This window comes from Nerophis ophidion, linkage group LG10, assembly GCF_033978795.1.
Source record: "Nerophis ophidion isolate RoL-2023_Sa linkage group LG10, RoL_Noph_v1.0, whole genome shotgun sequence".
NCBI classification, from domain to species: domain Eukaryota; kingdom Metazoa; phylum Chordata; class Actinopteri; order Syngnathiformes; family Syngnathidae; genus Nerophis; species Nerophis ophidion.
The window spans coordinates 14,215,659-14,235,431 of NC_084620.1; the positions used below are offsets into that span (position 1 = coordinate 14,215,659).

Consider the following 19,773-nt stretch of genomic DNA (forward strand, 5'->3'; position numbering starts at 1 on the left):
AGAATATAATAAAAATGTGTTTAACTTTTTATTAGCCCTAGAAAATAAAGAATAGCGAAAACCGTAAAATATGATCCATAAAAATATATTATTGTATTCTGACTGTAGCATTTTTACATTTACAGCATACGTTTAGGACATTGTTAGTATTCAGAGTGGAGCGTCCCTTTTAAAAAGACACATTTTACAAGTTCCTCAAGGTCCGTCAGTACACATCCCACACTGCAGCCTCCAGTGGAACTACCGCTGAGCAAATGTGTCAATGGGGACAGCATTTGTCTTTCTCCTGCAGGGTACACATACATCTTTAGAGATTACACACATTTTTCTGCTTTTTAACCTCTTGACGGATCTGCAGCTAAAGTAAACTGTCATCACGTCAAGCCTGGCTGTTCCCAAATATAAAAAGCTCATAAGCCGCTACCTGCCAATGTAACTCCGTTTTTGTTTTTCCTCTATTTTGGCTCCTCAGTATTCCTGTGCCCAGGGCTTCTGCGCAGGGTCTACCAGAGCGAACACCTCTTTGAATCGGACCACCAGTCTGGTGCGTGGTGCAAAGACCCCCTTCAAGCCTCCGATAAGATCTACTACATGCCATGGACGCCCTACCGCACGGATACATTGACCGAGTACTCCTCAAAGGAGGACTTCATTGCCGGAAGGCCGACGACGACATATAAACTCCCGCATCGCGTCGACGGCACTGGCTTCGTGGTGTACGACGGCGCGCTGTTCTTCAACAAGGAGCGCACACGCAACATTGTGAAATTCGACCTGCGGACTCGCATCAAGAGCGGCGAGGCCATCATCGCCAACGCCAACTACCACGACACGTCGCCATATCGCTGGGGGGGGAAGTCGGACATTGACCTGGCCGTGGACGAGAACGGCCTGTGGGTGATCTACGCCACCGAGCAGAACAACGGGCGCATCGTCATCAGCCAGCTCAACCCCTACACGCTGCGGGTGGAGGGCACCTGGGACACGGCGTACGATAAGCGCTCGGCGTCCAACGCCTTCATGATTTGCGGGATCCTGTATGTGGTGAAGTCGGTGTATGAGGATGACGACAACGAAGCCACGGGGAACAAGATTGACTACATCTACAACACAGAGCTGAGTAAAGACGGCTTCCTGAATATCCCCTTCCCCAACTCCTATCAGTACATCGCGGCCGTGGATTACAATCCAAGAGACAATCTGCTCTACGTTTGGAACAATTACCACGTTGTGAAGTACTCGTTGGATTTTGGCGTACTGGACAACCGACTCGGTAAGTTTTCATCTTCTTACATACCTTACTGCATGTTTCCGGGTCAGGATACAAGGAGGAGAACCCTTTTAGGACGTTTTGAGTTGCTATCGTGGTCCTAACTAAACCGGCCAACTATACAAGTTGTAGGAACTTAGAACTGGGCTTTGTTGTGGGTACTCCAGGTAGTCCAGGTACTCTGGGTTGTCTGGCCATAACCGTCAGCATTTGCATTGTAAAATACTAAAATAAATATCCCAGAAAAATGGGTAAAATAAGGGATTTTATTTTTCATCCATTTTCTACCGCTTGTCCCTTTAGGGCAGGGGTCGGCAACTTTTACCACTCAAAGATCCATTTTGACCCATCCATCCATCCATTTTCTACCGCTTATTCCCTTTTGGGGTCGCTGGCGCCTATCTCAGCTACAATCGGACGGAAGGCGGGGTACACCCTGGACAACTCGCCACCTCATCGCAGGGCCAACACATATAGTCAGACAACATTATAAATGGGTTGTACTTGTATAGCGCTTTTCTACCTTCAAGGTACTCAAAACGCTTTGACACTACTTCCACATTCACACACACATTCACTCACTGATGGAGGGAGCTGCCATGCAAGGCGCCAACCAGCACACATCAGGAGCAAGGGTGAAGTGTCTTGCTCAGGACACAACGGATGTGACGAGGTTGGTACTAGGTGGGATTTGAACCAGGGACCCTCGGGTTGCGCACGGCCACTCTTCCACTGCGCCACGCCGTCCCCACATTCACACTCACATTCACACTCACATTCACACACTAGGGCCAATTTAGTGTTGCCAATCAACCTATCCCCAGGTGCATGTCTTTGGAAGTGGGAGGAAGCCGGAGTACCCGGAGGGAACCCACGCATTCACGGGGAGAACATGCAAACACCCGTTTCACAAAATAAAGAAAACAATGGGAGCCACAAAACTCTTTTGAAATTTAAAATGAAATAACCCAGCATACAAAGTTTTTTTTGCTTTGTGCTATGTATAAACCAGGGGTCTCAGACACGAGGCCCGCAACTTAATATGATAATTTAATATTGGTGCGGCCCGCGGGTTTTATTTGAATGCCGCTTGACAACATCACATTTGCTAACCATCCCAATTCTTCCGGGAGACTCCCGAATTCTCTCGAACGTCTGCTGATTAACACCCAAACAACTTTAGTATGGGCGTGCTATGATGGAATTGCGTCTGGCGCCCTCTACAACCGTAACAACCAGCTTAACAGCCCATTCTCGTGTTGTGTGTGGCTTCTGCAGACACACGTGAGTGACTGCAAGGCATACTTGTTCAAAAGCCATACAGGTCACACTGAGAGAGCCCGTTTAAACAACTTTAACACTCGTACTAATATGCGCCACACTATGAACCCACACTAAACAAAAATGACAAACACATTTCGGGAGAACATCTGCACCGTAACACAACATAAACCCAACAGAACAACTACCCAGAATCCCATGCATCCCTAACTTTTCCGGGCTAGATTATACACCCGTTACCACCAAACCCCGCCCCCCCAACCCCGCTCACCTCAACCGATGCACAGAGGGGGGTGGGGGGGGGGGGGTGGTTGGGGGGGGGGGGGGGGGGGGGTGGTGGTAACGGGGTGTAAATTCTAGCCTGGAAAAGTTAGGGATGCATGGGATTCTGGGTATTTGTTCTGTTGTGTTTATGTTGTGTTACAGTGCAGATGTTCTCCTGAAACGTGTTTGTCATTATTGTTTGGTGTGGGTTCACAGTGTAGCGCATATTAGTAAGAGTGTTAAAATTGTTTATATCACAACCCTCAGTGTAACCTGTATGGCTGTTGAGCAAGTATGCCTTGCAGTCACTCAGGCGTGTTGACAGTAGCCGCACACTACATGTGACCGGCCGGCACGCAGATAGCATGGTAGAAAAGCGGACTCAACGATATGTTCCAAAGGACGGTAAAGGCATTGCCATCACAGCAAGCCCTCAATATTGTTGTCTGTGACAGGCTTTTCCCCGACAGTTTGGCTATGTTTTAGGTTTTTCCTCTGCATTTGTCTTTGTTTCCTCTGTGTGTAGTATTTCATTGTCAGCGCTCTTATTTTGTCTGTTTCCTGTGTTTCTCCCTGGGCGCTGTTTCCCCTCACCTGCGACTGATTGGCACCTGGCCACACCTGGTGTCAATCAGCCCGCTCCTATTTTAGACCTCCTTTGTCCTCCACTCGGCGCTGGATTATTGTCGTTACTACCTGTCATGTCGTGTCAATGCAGCGTTGCGGTAAGCTATATTTGGTAGAGGTTTGTAGCTTACTGTCTTTTGTTCCCTGCTTTCAAGTTTGTTTGTTCATAGCCAAGTTTGTTATCCGCCTCGTGCGCGCTTTTTGTTTGTTCCCTTTTGGTTTTGTTCTTGTTTTAGTATTTAAAGATTAAATCGTGTTTACCTTCAAAATGCCTGCCTCCTTCTATGCATCTTGTAGTTTGTCACAACCTAACTCTGACAGTCCGGGTGAAAATCCGAGAATAGTATCTTCGGGATGTTTCTGGGAGCGGCACTGAAATCCGGAAACCTCCTGGAAAATCCGGGGGGTTGGCAAGTATGCAGCTGAGCCACATCAGAGTGATTATAAAGCCGCATGCGGCTCTGGAGCCGCGGGTTGGCGACGCCTGCTTTAGGGGTAATTCAAGGGTGGCCGAAGCCTATGGTTGTCTGTGTTGGCCCTATGGTGAGGTGGCGACTTGTCCAGGGTGCAACCTGCATTCTTGCCCAAATGCAGCTGGGATTTTACTTTCATCACTAAAAATTAAGATAAAAAGATATAAAGGCCTTGAACTCATGTTCCTCCTAATACATAACAGTGCTTCTAACTACTGGGCTATCCACTCTGACACGAACATATTCCAGTCAGCAGGTCTAATTAGGCTTCCTTGTGTGAAAACCTGTTATATTGCGGCACCAAAGGGAGTTCACACATTGCCGGTTTGGATGGCAGTTCATGACATTTCCCAAACCCCGTCCCAACGATGGCGGAAAGCCTTGTGCAACATGTTTTGAATGCAGCCCCGATGCAGATTAGCGCGATAGTACCACAAACAGGCAGCATACCCAAAAGGCGGCGTAGTCCTCCACCCTGAACTACGCATCAACCACATTACCTCCATGTAGCTCTGTGATGATGCCTCCATGTTTAACTACCTTCGCATAATTACCGGGGTTACATCGTGAAGGTCCGGGAGCAAAATGTGATTGGCTGATTATGGCGGCGTGAACATGGAATTATCACGGATCTAGTGGCACAAATACCAAGACTGCCGTTAATTACATGGAGGAAGGAGTTTTGAACAAGGCCCATTTTAAACTGCCAAGACTTCCACAATTTTTTTTTTTTTTATGTTTAACTTTTTTGTCGGGTGCCCGCAATTATCACTGTTCATTGTAGATAAGTGCCGGTTGACCAGGTTTTGTCTTCGTTTTTAATACGGTCTTTGGCAAAAACAAACAGGTAAGAGTCTGGTGTGCTGGTAACAAGTCCTGGGAACCAATTCTGGGTGTATCCGGACTGTGGTGGTTGTCAGAAGGGTGCCTGTGCCACCTTGCAGTCAGGAAGTTCTTAGTTCGAATCTCAGGTTCAGTGTTGTTTGCATCTTCCCACTACTTGCACGGGTTTACTCCAGGGATTCCAGATAGGCCATTTCTCTAAAGACGAGCACTGGTGACTGTACAGCTGAGTAGGCTGATGTGGCACCCCTCCTTCCTTTGATCTACAATCACTATCAGTCAAAAGGTTTAGAACGCCTCATTTATAGCAGTAAGTAGTTCCCAGTCTTTCAAGGATTTATCATCAAATCAAATTAAACTTTATTTATATAGCACATTACATGGACAGGCACGTGGCAGACAACGTGCTGTACAAAAAAGAAAAATAACAATAGAAAAAGAAAAGAAAAAACACACACACACACACACACACACACACACCCACACACACACAAAAACAGCCCTATTGATTTGAGCAAAAACAAAACATGGCACTGAGGAATTGAGGAAAAACACCACCTTTGAGGCGTCCACACTGGGGAATAACTAAAATTAACACCATTTAAAAATATAATACAATATAAAACATATGAGAAGATATATGTAAAAATGTAACTATAAATATTACATCAATAAGTTAATAAAAATGTAAGATTGTGAGAATATTAGTAAAAATATGATTGATTAAGATAGAAAAGAAATTAACTAAAATAATCAAAAAACAGATGATTAGTTAAATGCTCAATTAAAAAGATGCGTGTTTAGCCTTTTTTTAAATTTTTATTTCAATGCTCTCCGCAGTGCTGAGGTTCTCTGGCAGGCTGTTCCACTGGTGGGGGCTACAGTGGCTAAATGCTGCCCCACCGTGGGTCTTTGTCCTGGTATTTGGTAAAGCTAAATGGCCAGTGCCAAAGGACATCAGGATCCGTGAGGGTTTAGTTCAGTTCATTTCATTTATTAATTTCATTCATAGAAAATCAAACAAAAGAATAAAATAAAAATAAATCAATCAACATAACATTAAAGTAAAATATAAATGAAAAGGTTGATACGGTAAACGCAGGTCAGATTGATAAGAAAGCGCAAGGCCATTAAGACATTTAAAAACTAATCATCAAATATTAAAATGGACCCGAAGCGAGCAAGTAAATTTCACACTTATCTCACTGTGTGTTATTTTAGTTGAAATTAAAGGCCTACTGAAACCCACTACTACCCACCACGCAGTCTGATGGTTTATATATCAATGATGAAATATTAACATTGCAACACATGCCAATACGGCCTTTTTAGTTTACTAAATTGCAATTTTAAATTTACCGGGTGTTTCTTCTTGAAAACGTCGCATAATGATGACGTGTACGCAAGACGTCACGGGCTGTTAGGAAATATGAGCGCTGCACACACACACAGCTAAAAGTCGTCTGCTTTAACCGCATAATTACAAAGTATTTTGGAGATCTGTGTTGCTGAATCTTTTGCAATTTGTTCAAGTAATATTGGAGAAGTCAAAGTATAAAGATGGAGTTGGGAAGCTTTAGCCTTTAGCCACACAAACAGACGGGGATTCCTTGTTTAAAATTCCTGGAGGTGAAACTTTACTATGGATCAGAGCGCGGTCAAGCGAACATGAATCACGCCGGAATGTCAACCAGCAGGTTTCGGTGAGAAAATTGTGGTTAAAAAGTCGCTTCTTACCGGAGAAAAGCTGAGCTTGTGCCATCCATAGCTGCCGTCGACTCCCCTGAGACACTGGCGTCAAGACACCCGTGGACACACCCCTCCGACTATCAGGTACTATTAAACTCACTAAAACACTAGCAAAACAATAGAAAGATAAGGGATTTCCCAGATTTATCCTAGCAAATGTGTTTAAAAACATCAGAATCCGTCCCGATGCAATCGCATTTTTTTTTTTTCTAGTCCGTCGCTATCAATATCCTTAAACACAAATCTTTCATCCTCGCTCAAATTAATGGGGAAATTGTCGTTTTCTCGGTCCGAATAGCTCTTTTTGTTGGAGGCTCCCATTAAAAACAATGTGAATATGTGAGGAGCCATCGCTATCCCCGTTTAAATAAGAACATCTCATTTCATTAGGCCTTTTAGCATTTGTTTTCAAATGCTGAATAATCTATGATTAATATTATCATATGATAAAACAAATTAGATGTATCTTATACAGTATTGTGTATAACTGCACTGAGTGTGCACAATTAATCCTGGCCACTGTCCAGTGTTATAACATCTGTCAATTTGTATGTATCTGACATACTTATCTTGCTTTAACTTATCTTGCTTTGTGTGCTCGCTTGAAAAATGACAAATCTAGTCTTTTGGGTTGTCAACTTGTTCAATTATTAGCTGAACACTGTGCTGAGGACATGCATTAAAATGCACCGTACGTGTATCTTGCTTATTAAATTGTCGGGCGAGCTCACTCCTGGGGTCTGCTCCAAAAATAGTGGTAGAATAAGCGGCCTTGCTCCTGATTTACCGACTTTTATAGTTACAGTAATTCAGAGTTTTATGAGGACCGAATTTCCTTGAATAGCCGCCGGGCATGTAATATGCGCCTGCCTTGACTAACTGCCGGGTAAAACTCACTCCCCAAAATTATTAGCGCATGCTTACTTTTATCCATCCATCCATCCATTTTCTACCGCTTATTCCCTTTCGGGGTTGCGGGGGGCGCTGGCGCCTATCTCAGCTACAATCGGGCGGAAGGCGGGGTACACCCTGGACAAGTCGCCACCTCATCGCAGGGCCAACACGGATAGACAGACAACATTCACACTCACATTCACACACTAGGGCCAATTTAGTGTTGCCAATCAACCTATCCCCAGGTGCATGTCTTTGGAAGTGGGAGGAAGCCGGAGTACCCGGAGGGAACCCACGCATTCACGGGGAGAACATGCAAACTCCACACAGAAAGATCCCGAGCCTGGATTTGAACCCAGGACTGCAGGACCTTCGTATTGTGAGGCAGACGCACTAACCCCTCTGCCACCGCTTACTTTTACTGCTGGGTTAAATTTGTGACATCCCCTGCCGTCATTTTCAAAATGGCGGAGGAGTTCATTTTTTGCTTTAACTGTGTACACCAGGGGTCTTGTTCCACAGCCATACAGATCACACTAATGGTTGTGATATAAAACAATTTTAACACTCTTACTAATATGCGCCACACTCTGTGAACCCTAACCAAACAAGAATAACAAACACATTTCTGGAGAACATTGGCTCTGTAACACATTAGAAACGCAACATAAGAATTACCCAGAACTCCAATGCATCCATGACTCTTGGCTAAATTATACACCCGCTAGCACCAAACCCCAGTCCCCCCGCCCCCCCCTCTCTGTGCGTCGGTTGAGGTGGGCGGGGTTGGGGGCGCGTGTATAATATAGCCAACAGTCATGGATTAATTGGAATTCTGGGTAATTCTTATTTTGCGTTTATAATGTGTTGCAGAGCCAATGTTCTCCAGGTAAGTGTTTGTTATTCTTGTTTGGTTAGGGTTCACAGAGTGTGGCGCATATTAGTAAGAGTTTTAAAGTTATTGATATCACAACCATCAGTGTAAACGGTAGGGCTGTTGACCAATTGTTCATTGCAATCTCGTATGAGAAGCAGCAAAATGCATGCGTCCTACCGGCACGCAGATAACATGGTGCAAATGTAAGCGCGGTGACATGTTGTAGAACAGTGGTCCTCAACCACCGGGCCGCGGCAGAAGAAATTTTTATTAATATTTTTTATCACACTCAGTTTGTTTACTGCATGTCATTGAGAAGCGCAGGGATGAGAAGAGGTTATAAAATGATTAGCGCCTGCTTACTTTTACCGCATGCCTTGAATAGGCGCAGTAGTGAGAAGGTGATTTTAAATTAATTAGCGCCCCGGCGGCTATTCAAGGAAATACGGTAATTCCGAAATATTGGCTTCAGACTACATGCTGCTGCTGCCAGTCTGTGCACTGAAAGCAGTCATAGAGCACAGAGGCTGCATCACTGGGCCACACACTTACATCCATCCATTTGTCCATTTTTTACCGCTTGTCCCTTTCGGGGGTGGGGGGTGCTGGACCCTATCGCAGCTGCACATTTACACTCTGCACAGAATGCAGAAGTGGTCAGAAAGGCTGAGCTGGGGGCGGTGGAAGGCTCCGTATGTTCGTTTCAGGAATGCCCCATGTGTAGGAATGGTGACATGCTGATGGAATCTAGGCAGGGTGTCCGTCTGTTGTACGTGGTTCAAGTCGCCTGCAACCACATCAATACCTCCAGGTGCTTAGTTTGCAGAGAGTTAAAGGTGTCATGTCTCTCTTGCAGCACGGCAGTATCAGGAACATTGGCACCCACCAGGCTGTACAGGGAGGCAGATAGTGTGAATTTGAGCGGTACTGAAAATGTAACCACCATTTTTTACATCCTTTGCCGTGAATGTTGTTGTTATAAACTGAGCGACAGTAAGGTCACAGATAATTTGGAGAGTTACAGTTTACTTTTAATTTCTAAATGATAAATGACATTTTTTTCACAGCTCTTTTACTGAAGTTGAAAGTCAACTCATCAATTGCATGCTGATTGATTGATGTTTTATTCTATTGTGGTGATGTATACTGTGGTGTTGTCCCGATACCAATATTTTGGTTCCGTTAACAAATATTTCGATTTTTTTGGTACTTTTCGATACTTTTGAAAATAAAAGGTACCACAAAGAATGTTATTATTGGCTTTATTTTAACTAAAATCTTAGGCACATTAAACATGTGTTTCTAATTGCAAGTTTGTCCTTAAATGAAATAGTAAACATATAAGACTCTACCAACCGGCATAGCTCGGTTGGTAGAGTAGCCCTGCCAGCAACTTTAGGGTTCCAGGTTTGATTCCCGCTTCCGCCATCCTAGTCACTGCCGTTGTGTCCTTGGGCAAGACACTTTACCCAACTGCTTCCAGTGACACCCACACTGGTTTAAATGTAACTTAGATATTGGGTTTCACTATGTAAAGCGCTTTGAGTCACTAGAGAAAAAGCGCTATATAAATATAATTCACTTCACTTCACTTTTAGTAGTAAGTAAGCAAACAAAGGCTCCTAATTTGTCTGCGGACATTTGCAGTAACATATTGTGTCATTTTCCATTCTATCATTTTGCCAAAATTATTAAGGAAAAGTGGTAGAAAATGAATTATAATCTACTTGTTCATTTACTGTTAATGTCTGCTTACTTACTCTTTTAACATGTTCTATCTACACTTCTGTTAAAATGTAATAATAATTCATTCTTCTGTTGTTTGGATGCTTTACATTAGTTTTAGATCATACCACGAATGTGGGTATCAATCCCGATACCAAGTAGTTACAGGATCATACATTGGTCATATTTAAAGACCTCATGTGTCCGGGGACATATTTACTGAGTTTATGAACATAATATAGATTTTAAAAATACGAAAGAAGATGTTGTGATGTCAAAAAATATCGACGTAATCATAGTAGTATCGACTAGATACGCTACTGTACTTGGTATCATTACAGTGGATGATAGGTGTGGACCCATTAATGGCGTTTGTTTACATTTTGATGCCGGGGAGCTATAGTTTGTAGTGTTTAGTTATTCTTCGCCCTTCAGGGATGATGTTTATAAGAAACTTACTTTATTTGTTGCCATGGAGGCGAGGATTAATGATTTAGAAGTAGGTAAAACACTGCAGACTGGGGCAGGACGTTAGCCGTAAGCTAGCTAGCCATGTCTTAAAGCACATCTTCCTGCGGGCGTTTCAGTGTGATAACTTCCCCTTTACGGTTAGTTTTTAGGGCAAAATGCATCTGTTCTCCCCTTTCTGTCTACACACTGTGTCTGTTTGTAAGTACTCCTTGATTGTGCGCTGCCGAACAGGCTCCCCTGCTCGTAAACCAGCAAGGTCACGACTTGACGACGACTGAGGAGACGGGGGGTGTGGGACCGGTACATTTTACAGGCGGTATTGTACCGAATATGATTCATTAGTATCGCGGTACTATACTAATACTGGTATACCCTACAACCTTAGTATACTGTAAAGAAATGTATTCCCAATTTAATTTGAAGAACCAGTGAAATGTTTGGATGCAGTTACAGTGGGGCAAAAAAGTATTTAGTCAGCCACCGATTGTGCAAGTTCTCCCACTTAAAATGATGACAGAGGTCTGTAATTTTCATCATAGGTACACTTCAACTGTGAGAGACAGAATGTGGGGAAAAAATCCAGGAATTCACATTGTAGGAATTTTAAAGAATTTATTTGTAAATTGTGGTGGAAAATAAGTATTTAGTCAACCATTCAAAGCTCTCACTGATGGAAGAAGGTTTTGGCTCAAAATCTCACGATACATGGCCCCATTCATTCTTTCCTTAACACGGATCAATCGTCCTGTCCCCTTAGCAGAAAAACAGCCCCAAAGCATGATGTTTCCACCTCCATGCTTCACAGTAGTTATGGTGTTCTTGGGATGCAACTCAGTATTCTTCTTCCTCCAAACACGACGAGTTGAGTTTATACCAAAAAGTTCTATTTTGCTTTCATCTGACCACATGACATTCTCCCAATCCTCTGCTGTATCATCCATGTATCCAATCGGTGGCTGATTAAATACTTTTTTGCCTCACTGTATAGTATGAATTGCCATAAATGAGGTGTTGTAACACTTTCGACCGGTAGTGTAAATATGAATCACAACACAATACTTTCTGGCATCCTTCCTTTAAGGTACAGGCTCCAATGAGTATTACCTTCAAGTTGGAGTCGGACACATAGACAAAAAATATTTGTATTGCCCCACAATCCATTACAACCTCCCACTATAATTAATTCATGTATTTTGTGGCCTGCCACTAACAGTGGATGGTTAGTCAGGGGGGGAGGGGTGCAGTGGTTTGGTAAACACACAGACAGCACTGTAATCTAATTTGTTGCGCTTAATAAGCGGGAGCTTGTGTGTGTTTTTCTTTTATTGGATATGAGTTGTGCAAAATCGGCTGCCCTCCAGACGAAGCAGCATGAATAGGGATAGTAAAATCTTTGTTAGTGGACAGATGGAGCACACAAATATATATACTGTTGAGTGATTGATTTTAAAGACAGCTTGGGAATGTGTGAATAAATGATAAACACTGTGCAGTAATAAAGCATATGTGCGATTGCGGTTAGAAAGGTGACGACATTGAAGCTTGGACTGGTGAGAGTCGGCGCTTCAAGTTTTTCTGCATTTTTTTTTTGATAATTTCGACAAAATGGTTTGAATCAGTTGAGCACCCAAGAAAAATTAGTATGTCTTTTTTGCGCTGTTATCTTAGCTGAGGGTTTGTCGAAGTACTCACAGAAGAATGCTCTCTTAAAAGGAAACTAGAATTTACTAAACAATAATATACAGTATCATTCAATTAATCAAAGTTTATTTATATAACCTTCAATCACATGTCTCAAAGGGCTGCACAAGCCACAACGGCATCATCGGCTCAGATCCCACATCAGGGCAAGAAAAAACTCAACCCAATGGGATATAATGAGAGACCTCAGAGGGGACCGCAGATGTGGGGACCCCCACCCCTTGGCCGACCGGTGCAATGGATGACAAGTGGATCTAGTTAATTGTGTGAGAGTCCAGTCCATAGTGAGGCCAGCAGGGGATCATCTTAAAGGCCTACTGAAATGAGATTTTCTTATTTAAACGGGAATAGCAGGTCCATTCTATGTGTCATACTTGATCATTTCGCGATATTGCCATATTTTTGCTGAAAGGATTTAGTAGAGAACATCCACGATGTTTGGTCGCTAATAGAAAAGCCCTGCCTTTACCGGAAGTATGTGCGCGTGACGTCACGAGTTGCAGGGCTCCACACATATTCACAGTTTATAATGTGAGCCACCAGCAGTAAGAGCAATTCGGATAGAGAAAGCGACAATTTCCCCATTAATTTGAGCGAGGATGAAAGCTTCGTGAATTAGGATATTGAAAGTGAAGGACTAGAAAAAAGAAAAAAAAAAGCGACGGCTCCGGGCGGCAGCAGTGTGAGCGTTTCAGATGTAATTAGACACATTTACTAGGATAATTCTGGAAGATCCCTTATCTGCTTATTGTTTTAATAGTGTTTTAGTGAGATTTTAAAGATTGTAAAGACATACCTAGAGGTTGGATGGCTGTGGTGAACACGGTGTCTCAGAGAGAAGCTGCCTTTTAAACAGCTGCTGCAGGACGACGAATAATCCAATGATTTCTCCGGTAAGATATGTATCACAATTTCCCCATCCAAAAACATGGTGGTTGACGTAGAGAAAACATGTTCGCTTGACCGCTCTATGTTAAAGCTTCACAACAAACAAAGAAACACTGGCTGTGTCTCGGGGCTAAAGACAGCTGCAATCCACCACTTTCCACCAACAGCATTGTTCTTTATAGTCTCCATCATTAAATGAACAAATTGCAAAAGATTCAGCAACACAGATGTCCAAAATACTGTGTAATTACGCCATGAACAGAGATGACTTTTAGCCATGTTTGGTGCAGCGCTAATATTTCCTAACAGTCCGTGACGTCACGCGTATGCGTCATCATTCCGTGACGTTTTCAACAAGAAACTCGAGGGAAACTTAAAATTGCAATTTAGTAAACTAAAAAGGCCGTATTGGCATGTGTTGCAATGTTAATATTCCATCATTGATATATAAACTATCAGTCTGCGTGGTCGGTAGTAGTGGGTTTCAGTAGGCCTTTAAGTGGAGACAAGTCAGCAGCGCAAAGACGTCCCTAACTGATGCACAGATGAGTGATCCACCCCGGGACCCGACTTTGAACAGCTAGCGCTTCATCTGTGGTCACCTATTAACCTCTCCACGCAGGAGAGGAGGGCAGAGCAGAAAAGAGACGGCAGATCAACTGGTCTAAAAGGGGGGTCTACTTAAAGGCTAGTAGAGTAAATAAGACAGGGGTTCAGAACATTCAGATATCGTGGATTATTGACTAATATGTTAGAAGGAAAAGAAGTAGGGTGCAGCAAAAATGTAATAAAGCAAAAAGACTTTTATGCACCATGAAGTAAGTTTAGCGGCATCGTTCTAAAAAAAAAAAAATATCTTGTTATTTTATTGTCTCCACTATGATAGCTGTTCCTGCTGTTTATTGGCCAAGTGTATTATTTCTACAGCAGCCAGTGATATTTAGATACTGTTTTTTTCCTAATCTGCTGAGATCCATAAAAGAAACATAAATCGCAGTGCAGCACAGTTTTAGGTTTATACATCACATTTATTTGCAACCAGTGTGGAGCTATTCCACTAAAAATTCTCTTTGGGACACAAGCGCTTGGCTGTTTTTAAGAACCTGCTCCAAGTCAAAGACGCTCTAGTACAGGGGTTCCCAAACTATGGCCCTCGGCCGCCAGCGTTTGTAATCCGGTCTAAGGCAGGTCCCCTAATTGAGGTTTTACTGGCATCTTCTTTACCATGGATGTTGACACCCTGCCATCTGTTGGAGCCTAGCATTATTTTTGACCATTGACCATAAGCATCACAATAAATTGTGGTGCATACAAGCATTATATAGCTACAATTCAGGCAGCCTCTTCCACCCATGGTTTGGTTGATACAAATCCAACACAAAACATTAGTACATGTGATACAAAACATACAACTTGCCCACTGAACGATGTGGACATAATAAAAAATCTCTAAACACCACACACAATTACAAATTACACCCACTTAAAAATGGCCGTTCAATTCACGGGCAACAGCTCTGGTGGACATTCCTGCAGTCAGCATGCCAACTGCACGCTCCTTCAAAACTTGCAACATCATAAAACTTCACATTTCAGGGTGGCCTGTGCAATAATCATGCTGTTTAATCAGCATCTTGATATGTCACACATGTGAGGTGGGATGAATTATCTTGGCAAAGAAGAAATGCCCACTAGCACAGATTTCGGCAGATTTGTGAACACTATTTAAGGGGAATAGGTGTTTTGTGTACATAGTACATTTTTAGATCTTTGTGAAAAATGGGAGCAGATACAAAAGTGTTGCGTTTATATTTTTGGTTTAGTGTACATATGTATCTGCGATGAGGTGTCGACTTGTCCAGGGTATACGCCACCTTCCGCCCGAAAGCAGCTGAGATAGGCTCCAGTGCCCCCACCCCCACCCCCCGACCCCGAAGCCGAAGGGAATAAGCGTTAGAAAATGGATGGATGGATGGATGGGTGGATGGATGGATGGATACATATGTATATGTATATATATATATATATATATATATATATATATATATATATATATATATATATATATATATATATATATATATATATATATATATATATATATATATATATATATATATATACGTTAGGTCAGGGAAAGAATTGTATAGATATATGTATATGTGTGTGTGTGTGTATATATGTGTGTATATATATATATAAGTATATACGTATATATATACATATATATACATGCTGTATATATATATATATGTATATATATACATATATATACATACTGTATATATAGATATAGATATATAGATATATATATACATATAAACATATATACATATAAATGCATGTATATGTATATATATATATATATATATATACATATATATACGTGTGTGTGTGTGTGTGTGTGTTCATACTGCATATTGGGGATCCCTGTTCTTGAACGCATCATAATAACCCCCCCCCAAAAAAAAAAATTAACTAGCTCGAGTATAAAGACAATATAACATACATCCGTAAACATGGATGCATATGCAAAAGTGGAATATACTGTATTTATCTGTACAGTATATTAGCACCTTCTTTTTTAAATGCAAACACAGCTTATTGCTCTTTTATCCGGCACTACAACTAGCTAATGCAACATAAATATCTTTCCTATCTGTAATGTGAAGTTCAAATTTGATAGATAGACAGTACTTTATTGTTAATGACAATAAAAGAAGCCAAAGTCCATAAAATGACAAGGTTCTGTGATCAGGAAAACTAATTTAACAGACATATTTCCACTGTGCTCTACATTACTGTATGTTATATTTAATTGTTGGAAAAACAAATACTTTAATGCCATAACATGACAATACATTGGATAGAATTGTAGTACTGTGTGTCAATACTTGGACTATGAGGTGGTTGTTTTCCCGAGATGCAAGTGAACTTGGACCGGAGATGGCATGAAGGTTAAGACATCTTTTATTTTAACACTATAACTGCACAAAAAAAGGCAAGCAAAAAGCGCGCACAATGGCGGTACAAAAACTTGGCTGTGAAAACAAAACGCGCACTAAGGCAAAACTATGAACATTAAACAAAAACTTGCACTGTGGCATAAATAACGAGAAAAGTTACTTGGAACGGAACGAGAACGGGACATGGATCATTGACATGGATTACAAGTTGCATAGCAGGTGATCAAGGGTTTAAAGGAGGTGAAAGACGGAGATGTTGCCAGGCTGGCTACATTGCAACTGTGGCTTAAATGATACTGTGGTGATTAATGAAAACAGGTGTAAGACATGAGGACAGGTGAAAACTAATGGGTAGTCATGGTGACAAAACAAACCAGGAAGTGCAAAAAAAGGAACTGAGTGGCCAAAAAACAAACAGAACATGTCTACAACAAAACATGATCACATAGACATGATGACACTGTGTGTAGGACTACAGTCGGACCTCCTTTTTCAGAGCTAATTAGGGATGTGCGATATGGCCTAAAATCTATATTGCTAAATATATTGCAGTCTCTTGCAGTATCAATATACAGGTATGTCACAACTTATGATTTGACATGAAAATGATAATAAATCCATTTCAAAACATGTTACAAAGGCTACCAATTTAGCTGCTGACGTGTAAGGCAAAATATTGCATAATTTTTGGTTGTATTATGTTTTCAAAACTATTATCAATCTACTGGCTAATTTACTGTTAATAGCTTTTATTACATCATGTGACTTTTGAACGGAAGTAAACAAAGATGTGGGCCACCAAACCAATATAAATACTATGGTAGTTTTCAATGGTGTGCAAACTATCTGTGTGCAAGGGGCCCATATTTTACCATTAAAAGCAGGTACGAGCAAAAAATCCAACTAATCAATGGAATCTATCCCTGTACGTTATCTAAAAAAAGATTTGTCGAGTGATCTCAAGGATTATCCGTAGGTCGCGTTCCAGACATGTTGAACTATCTGGTGCTCCAGACCTCATTCTGCACGGAAAACAGATGAAAACTTGGAAAAGCATGGAGGTCTACAATTGATTTGTTTTTGGCTGGTTCAAGGACTTTGGAATCAAGACTCTTCTGGATTAATATGCATAGTTTTTTCTCGGGTGAGGTTGCATTTCATAATTCAACTTTGTGTCTACAGCCATGTTTGTTGCGTTGTTGTTGCAAGGATTTCAACATTGTGTATGTGCTGAAAGTGTCATTTATAACTGATGCCTTTGGTAAAAACTTAACTTGCCTGCGTGGCGCAGGCTTTCAGGAGAAAAATACCACTTTCAAGCATCACAACCTTATTATGAGACAGAAAAATCTTACTATCCAAGTAAAATATAACTAAAAATGAGTTATTAAAACTTATTTTAAGACCTTTTTAGTCATGTCAGTCTTAGAAATTCTGTCTTATTTCAAGAAATCTTGTTGAGACAATTTTCACTTGTTCCATTGGCAGATTTTTTTGCTCAATTCAAGCAAAAATGTCTTGTTTCATTGTTTTTTTTACTCATTTTTAGATCAGCATTTTTTCCAGTGCAGTGGAAGAGTGGCCGTGTGCAATCCGAGGGTCCCTGATTCAATCCCCACCTAGTACCAACCTCGTCACGTCCGTTGTGTCCTGAGCAAGACACTTCACCCCTGCTCCTGATGGGTGCTGGTTAGCGCCTTGCATGGCAGCTCCCTCCATCAGTGTGTGAATGTGTGTGTGAATGGGGAAATCTGGAAGTAGTGTCAAAGCGCTTTGATTACCTTGAAGGTAGAAAAGCGCAATACAAGTACAACCCATTACCTCTCGAGAAATTCTGAAGACACGTTTCTTCTTTTCGCGATTTGAACGGTTACAACGGCCGAAAACAATGCGTGTATAAAGCATTTTCGCCGGCCAGAACGCTACGACCACAGACGCTCGCTGGCCCACCACTTCAAACCTTGCGTATACTGAGCCAGACGTGACGTCAGGCAAATAAAATCTATAGCTGGCTACTTTCTGCTGTAACATTATTATATCCATCAGTTCTGTTAAAATGTAATAAGCACTTACAGTATTCTTCTGTTGTTTGGATACTTAAAGGCCTACTGAAATGAGATTTTCTTATTTAAACGGGGATAGCAGGTCCATTCTATGTGTCATACTTGATAATTTCACGATATTGCCATATTTTTGCTGAAAGGATTTAGTAGAGAACATCCACGATAAAGTTCGCAACTTTCGGTGCTAAGAGAAAACCCCTGCCTCTACCGGAAGTCGCAGACGATGACGTCACCCGTGTGATGGCTCCTCACATATTCACATTGTTTATAATGGGAGCCTCCAACAAAAACAGCTATTCGGACGGAGGAAACGACAATTTCCCCATTAATTTGAGCGAGGATAAAAGATTCATGTTTGAGGATATTGATAGCGACAGACTAGGAGAGAAAAAAAAAGTTAAAAAAAAAACGCGATTGATACAGATTCCGATGTTTTTAGACACATTTACTAGGATAATTCTGGGAAATCCCTTATCTTTCTATTGTGTTACTAGTTTTTTAGTGAGTTAAATAGTACCTGATCGTCGGAAGGGTGCCTCCACGGGTGTCTTGATGCGCAGTGTCTCAGGGAAGTTGACGGCAGCTGCATGGACGACACAAGCTCCGTTTTTCTCCGGTAAGAAGCGACTTTTTAACCACAATTTTCTCACCGAAACCTGCTGGTTGACATTCCGTCTTGATTCATGTTTGCTTGACCGCGCTCTGATCCATAGTAACGTTTCACCTCCAGGAATTTTAAACAAGGAATCACCGTGTGTTTGTGTGGCTAAAGGCCAAAGCTTCCCAACTCCATCTTTCTACTATGACTTCTCCAATATTAATTGAAAAAAATTGCAAAAGATTCAGCAACACAGATCTCCAAAATACTGTGGAATTATGCGGTTAAAGCAGACGACATTTAGCTGTGTGTGTGCGCAGCGCTCATACTTCCTAAAAACCCCTGACGTCTTGCGTACACGTCATCATTTCACGACATTTTCAAGACGAAACTCCCGGGAAATTTAACATTGTAATTTAATAAACTAAAAAGGCCGTATTGGCATGTGTTGCAATGTTAATATTTCATCATTGATATATAAATTATCAGACAGTGTGGTGGGTAGAAGTGGGTTTCAGTAGGCCTTTAACATTAGTTACTTTGAATTGTTTTGCAAATTTGCGTAATGATCCATGTATTTATGTAAATACATATATATGAGTAGTTACAGGAGCAGTGTTGGTCATTTAAATGCCAATCCTGATACTTAAAATGTTTCAAGATCATTAAATGATTCCATTTTTGATCCCTATTTTAATCAGAAAAACAAAGGCTGGCGGTGTAACAATATCAAATAAATATTTAAATAATTTCCTTGAATATTATACTTGGTATCGTTACTGTCAATATTTGTATCTATCCACAGACCTTTGTTTACAGTTAAGACGGTGAGCTTATCTTCCAACAGTGTGTAATGTAGTATGCTAAGCTAATACTCGTTCCTCAGGGATGACACTTGTCAGAAATGTAGTTTATTTGCCACCATGGATGCGAGGATTACTAGCTTAGAAGTGGCTTTGCACAGTGGAGGAACGTTAGCCGCTAGCAAAAATGCTACAGTGCGCGTTCTTCGCCGTATTAAAGCCACTTTGTGCTGACACGTCACAGGAAATGAAAGATGTACTAATACGGATGGAGCCTACA

General features: G+C 41.5%; 1 protein-coding gene across 12 annotated transcripts in view; it reads left to right on the forward strand.

The window, feature by feature from the left end:
* LOC133560244 (adhesion G protein-coupled receptor L3-like) overlaps positions 1-19,773 on the forward strand; it is a 422,550-nt gene that overhangs the window by 246,369 nt on the left and 156,408 nt on the right. For 7 of the 12 annotated variants that reach the window (XM_061912545.1, XM_061912549.1, XM_061912552.1 and 4 more), the window contains exon 7: positions 463-1,273. In XM_061912545.1, coding sequence (XP_061768529.1) covers positions 463-1,273 — 811 coding nt within the window. The remainder of the gene's footprint in view (positions 1-462; positions 1,274-19,773) is intronic. The other 5 variants (XM_061912548.1, XM_061912556.1, XM_061912551.1 and 2 more) reach the window with 1 other exon arrangement.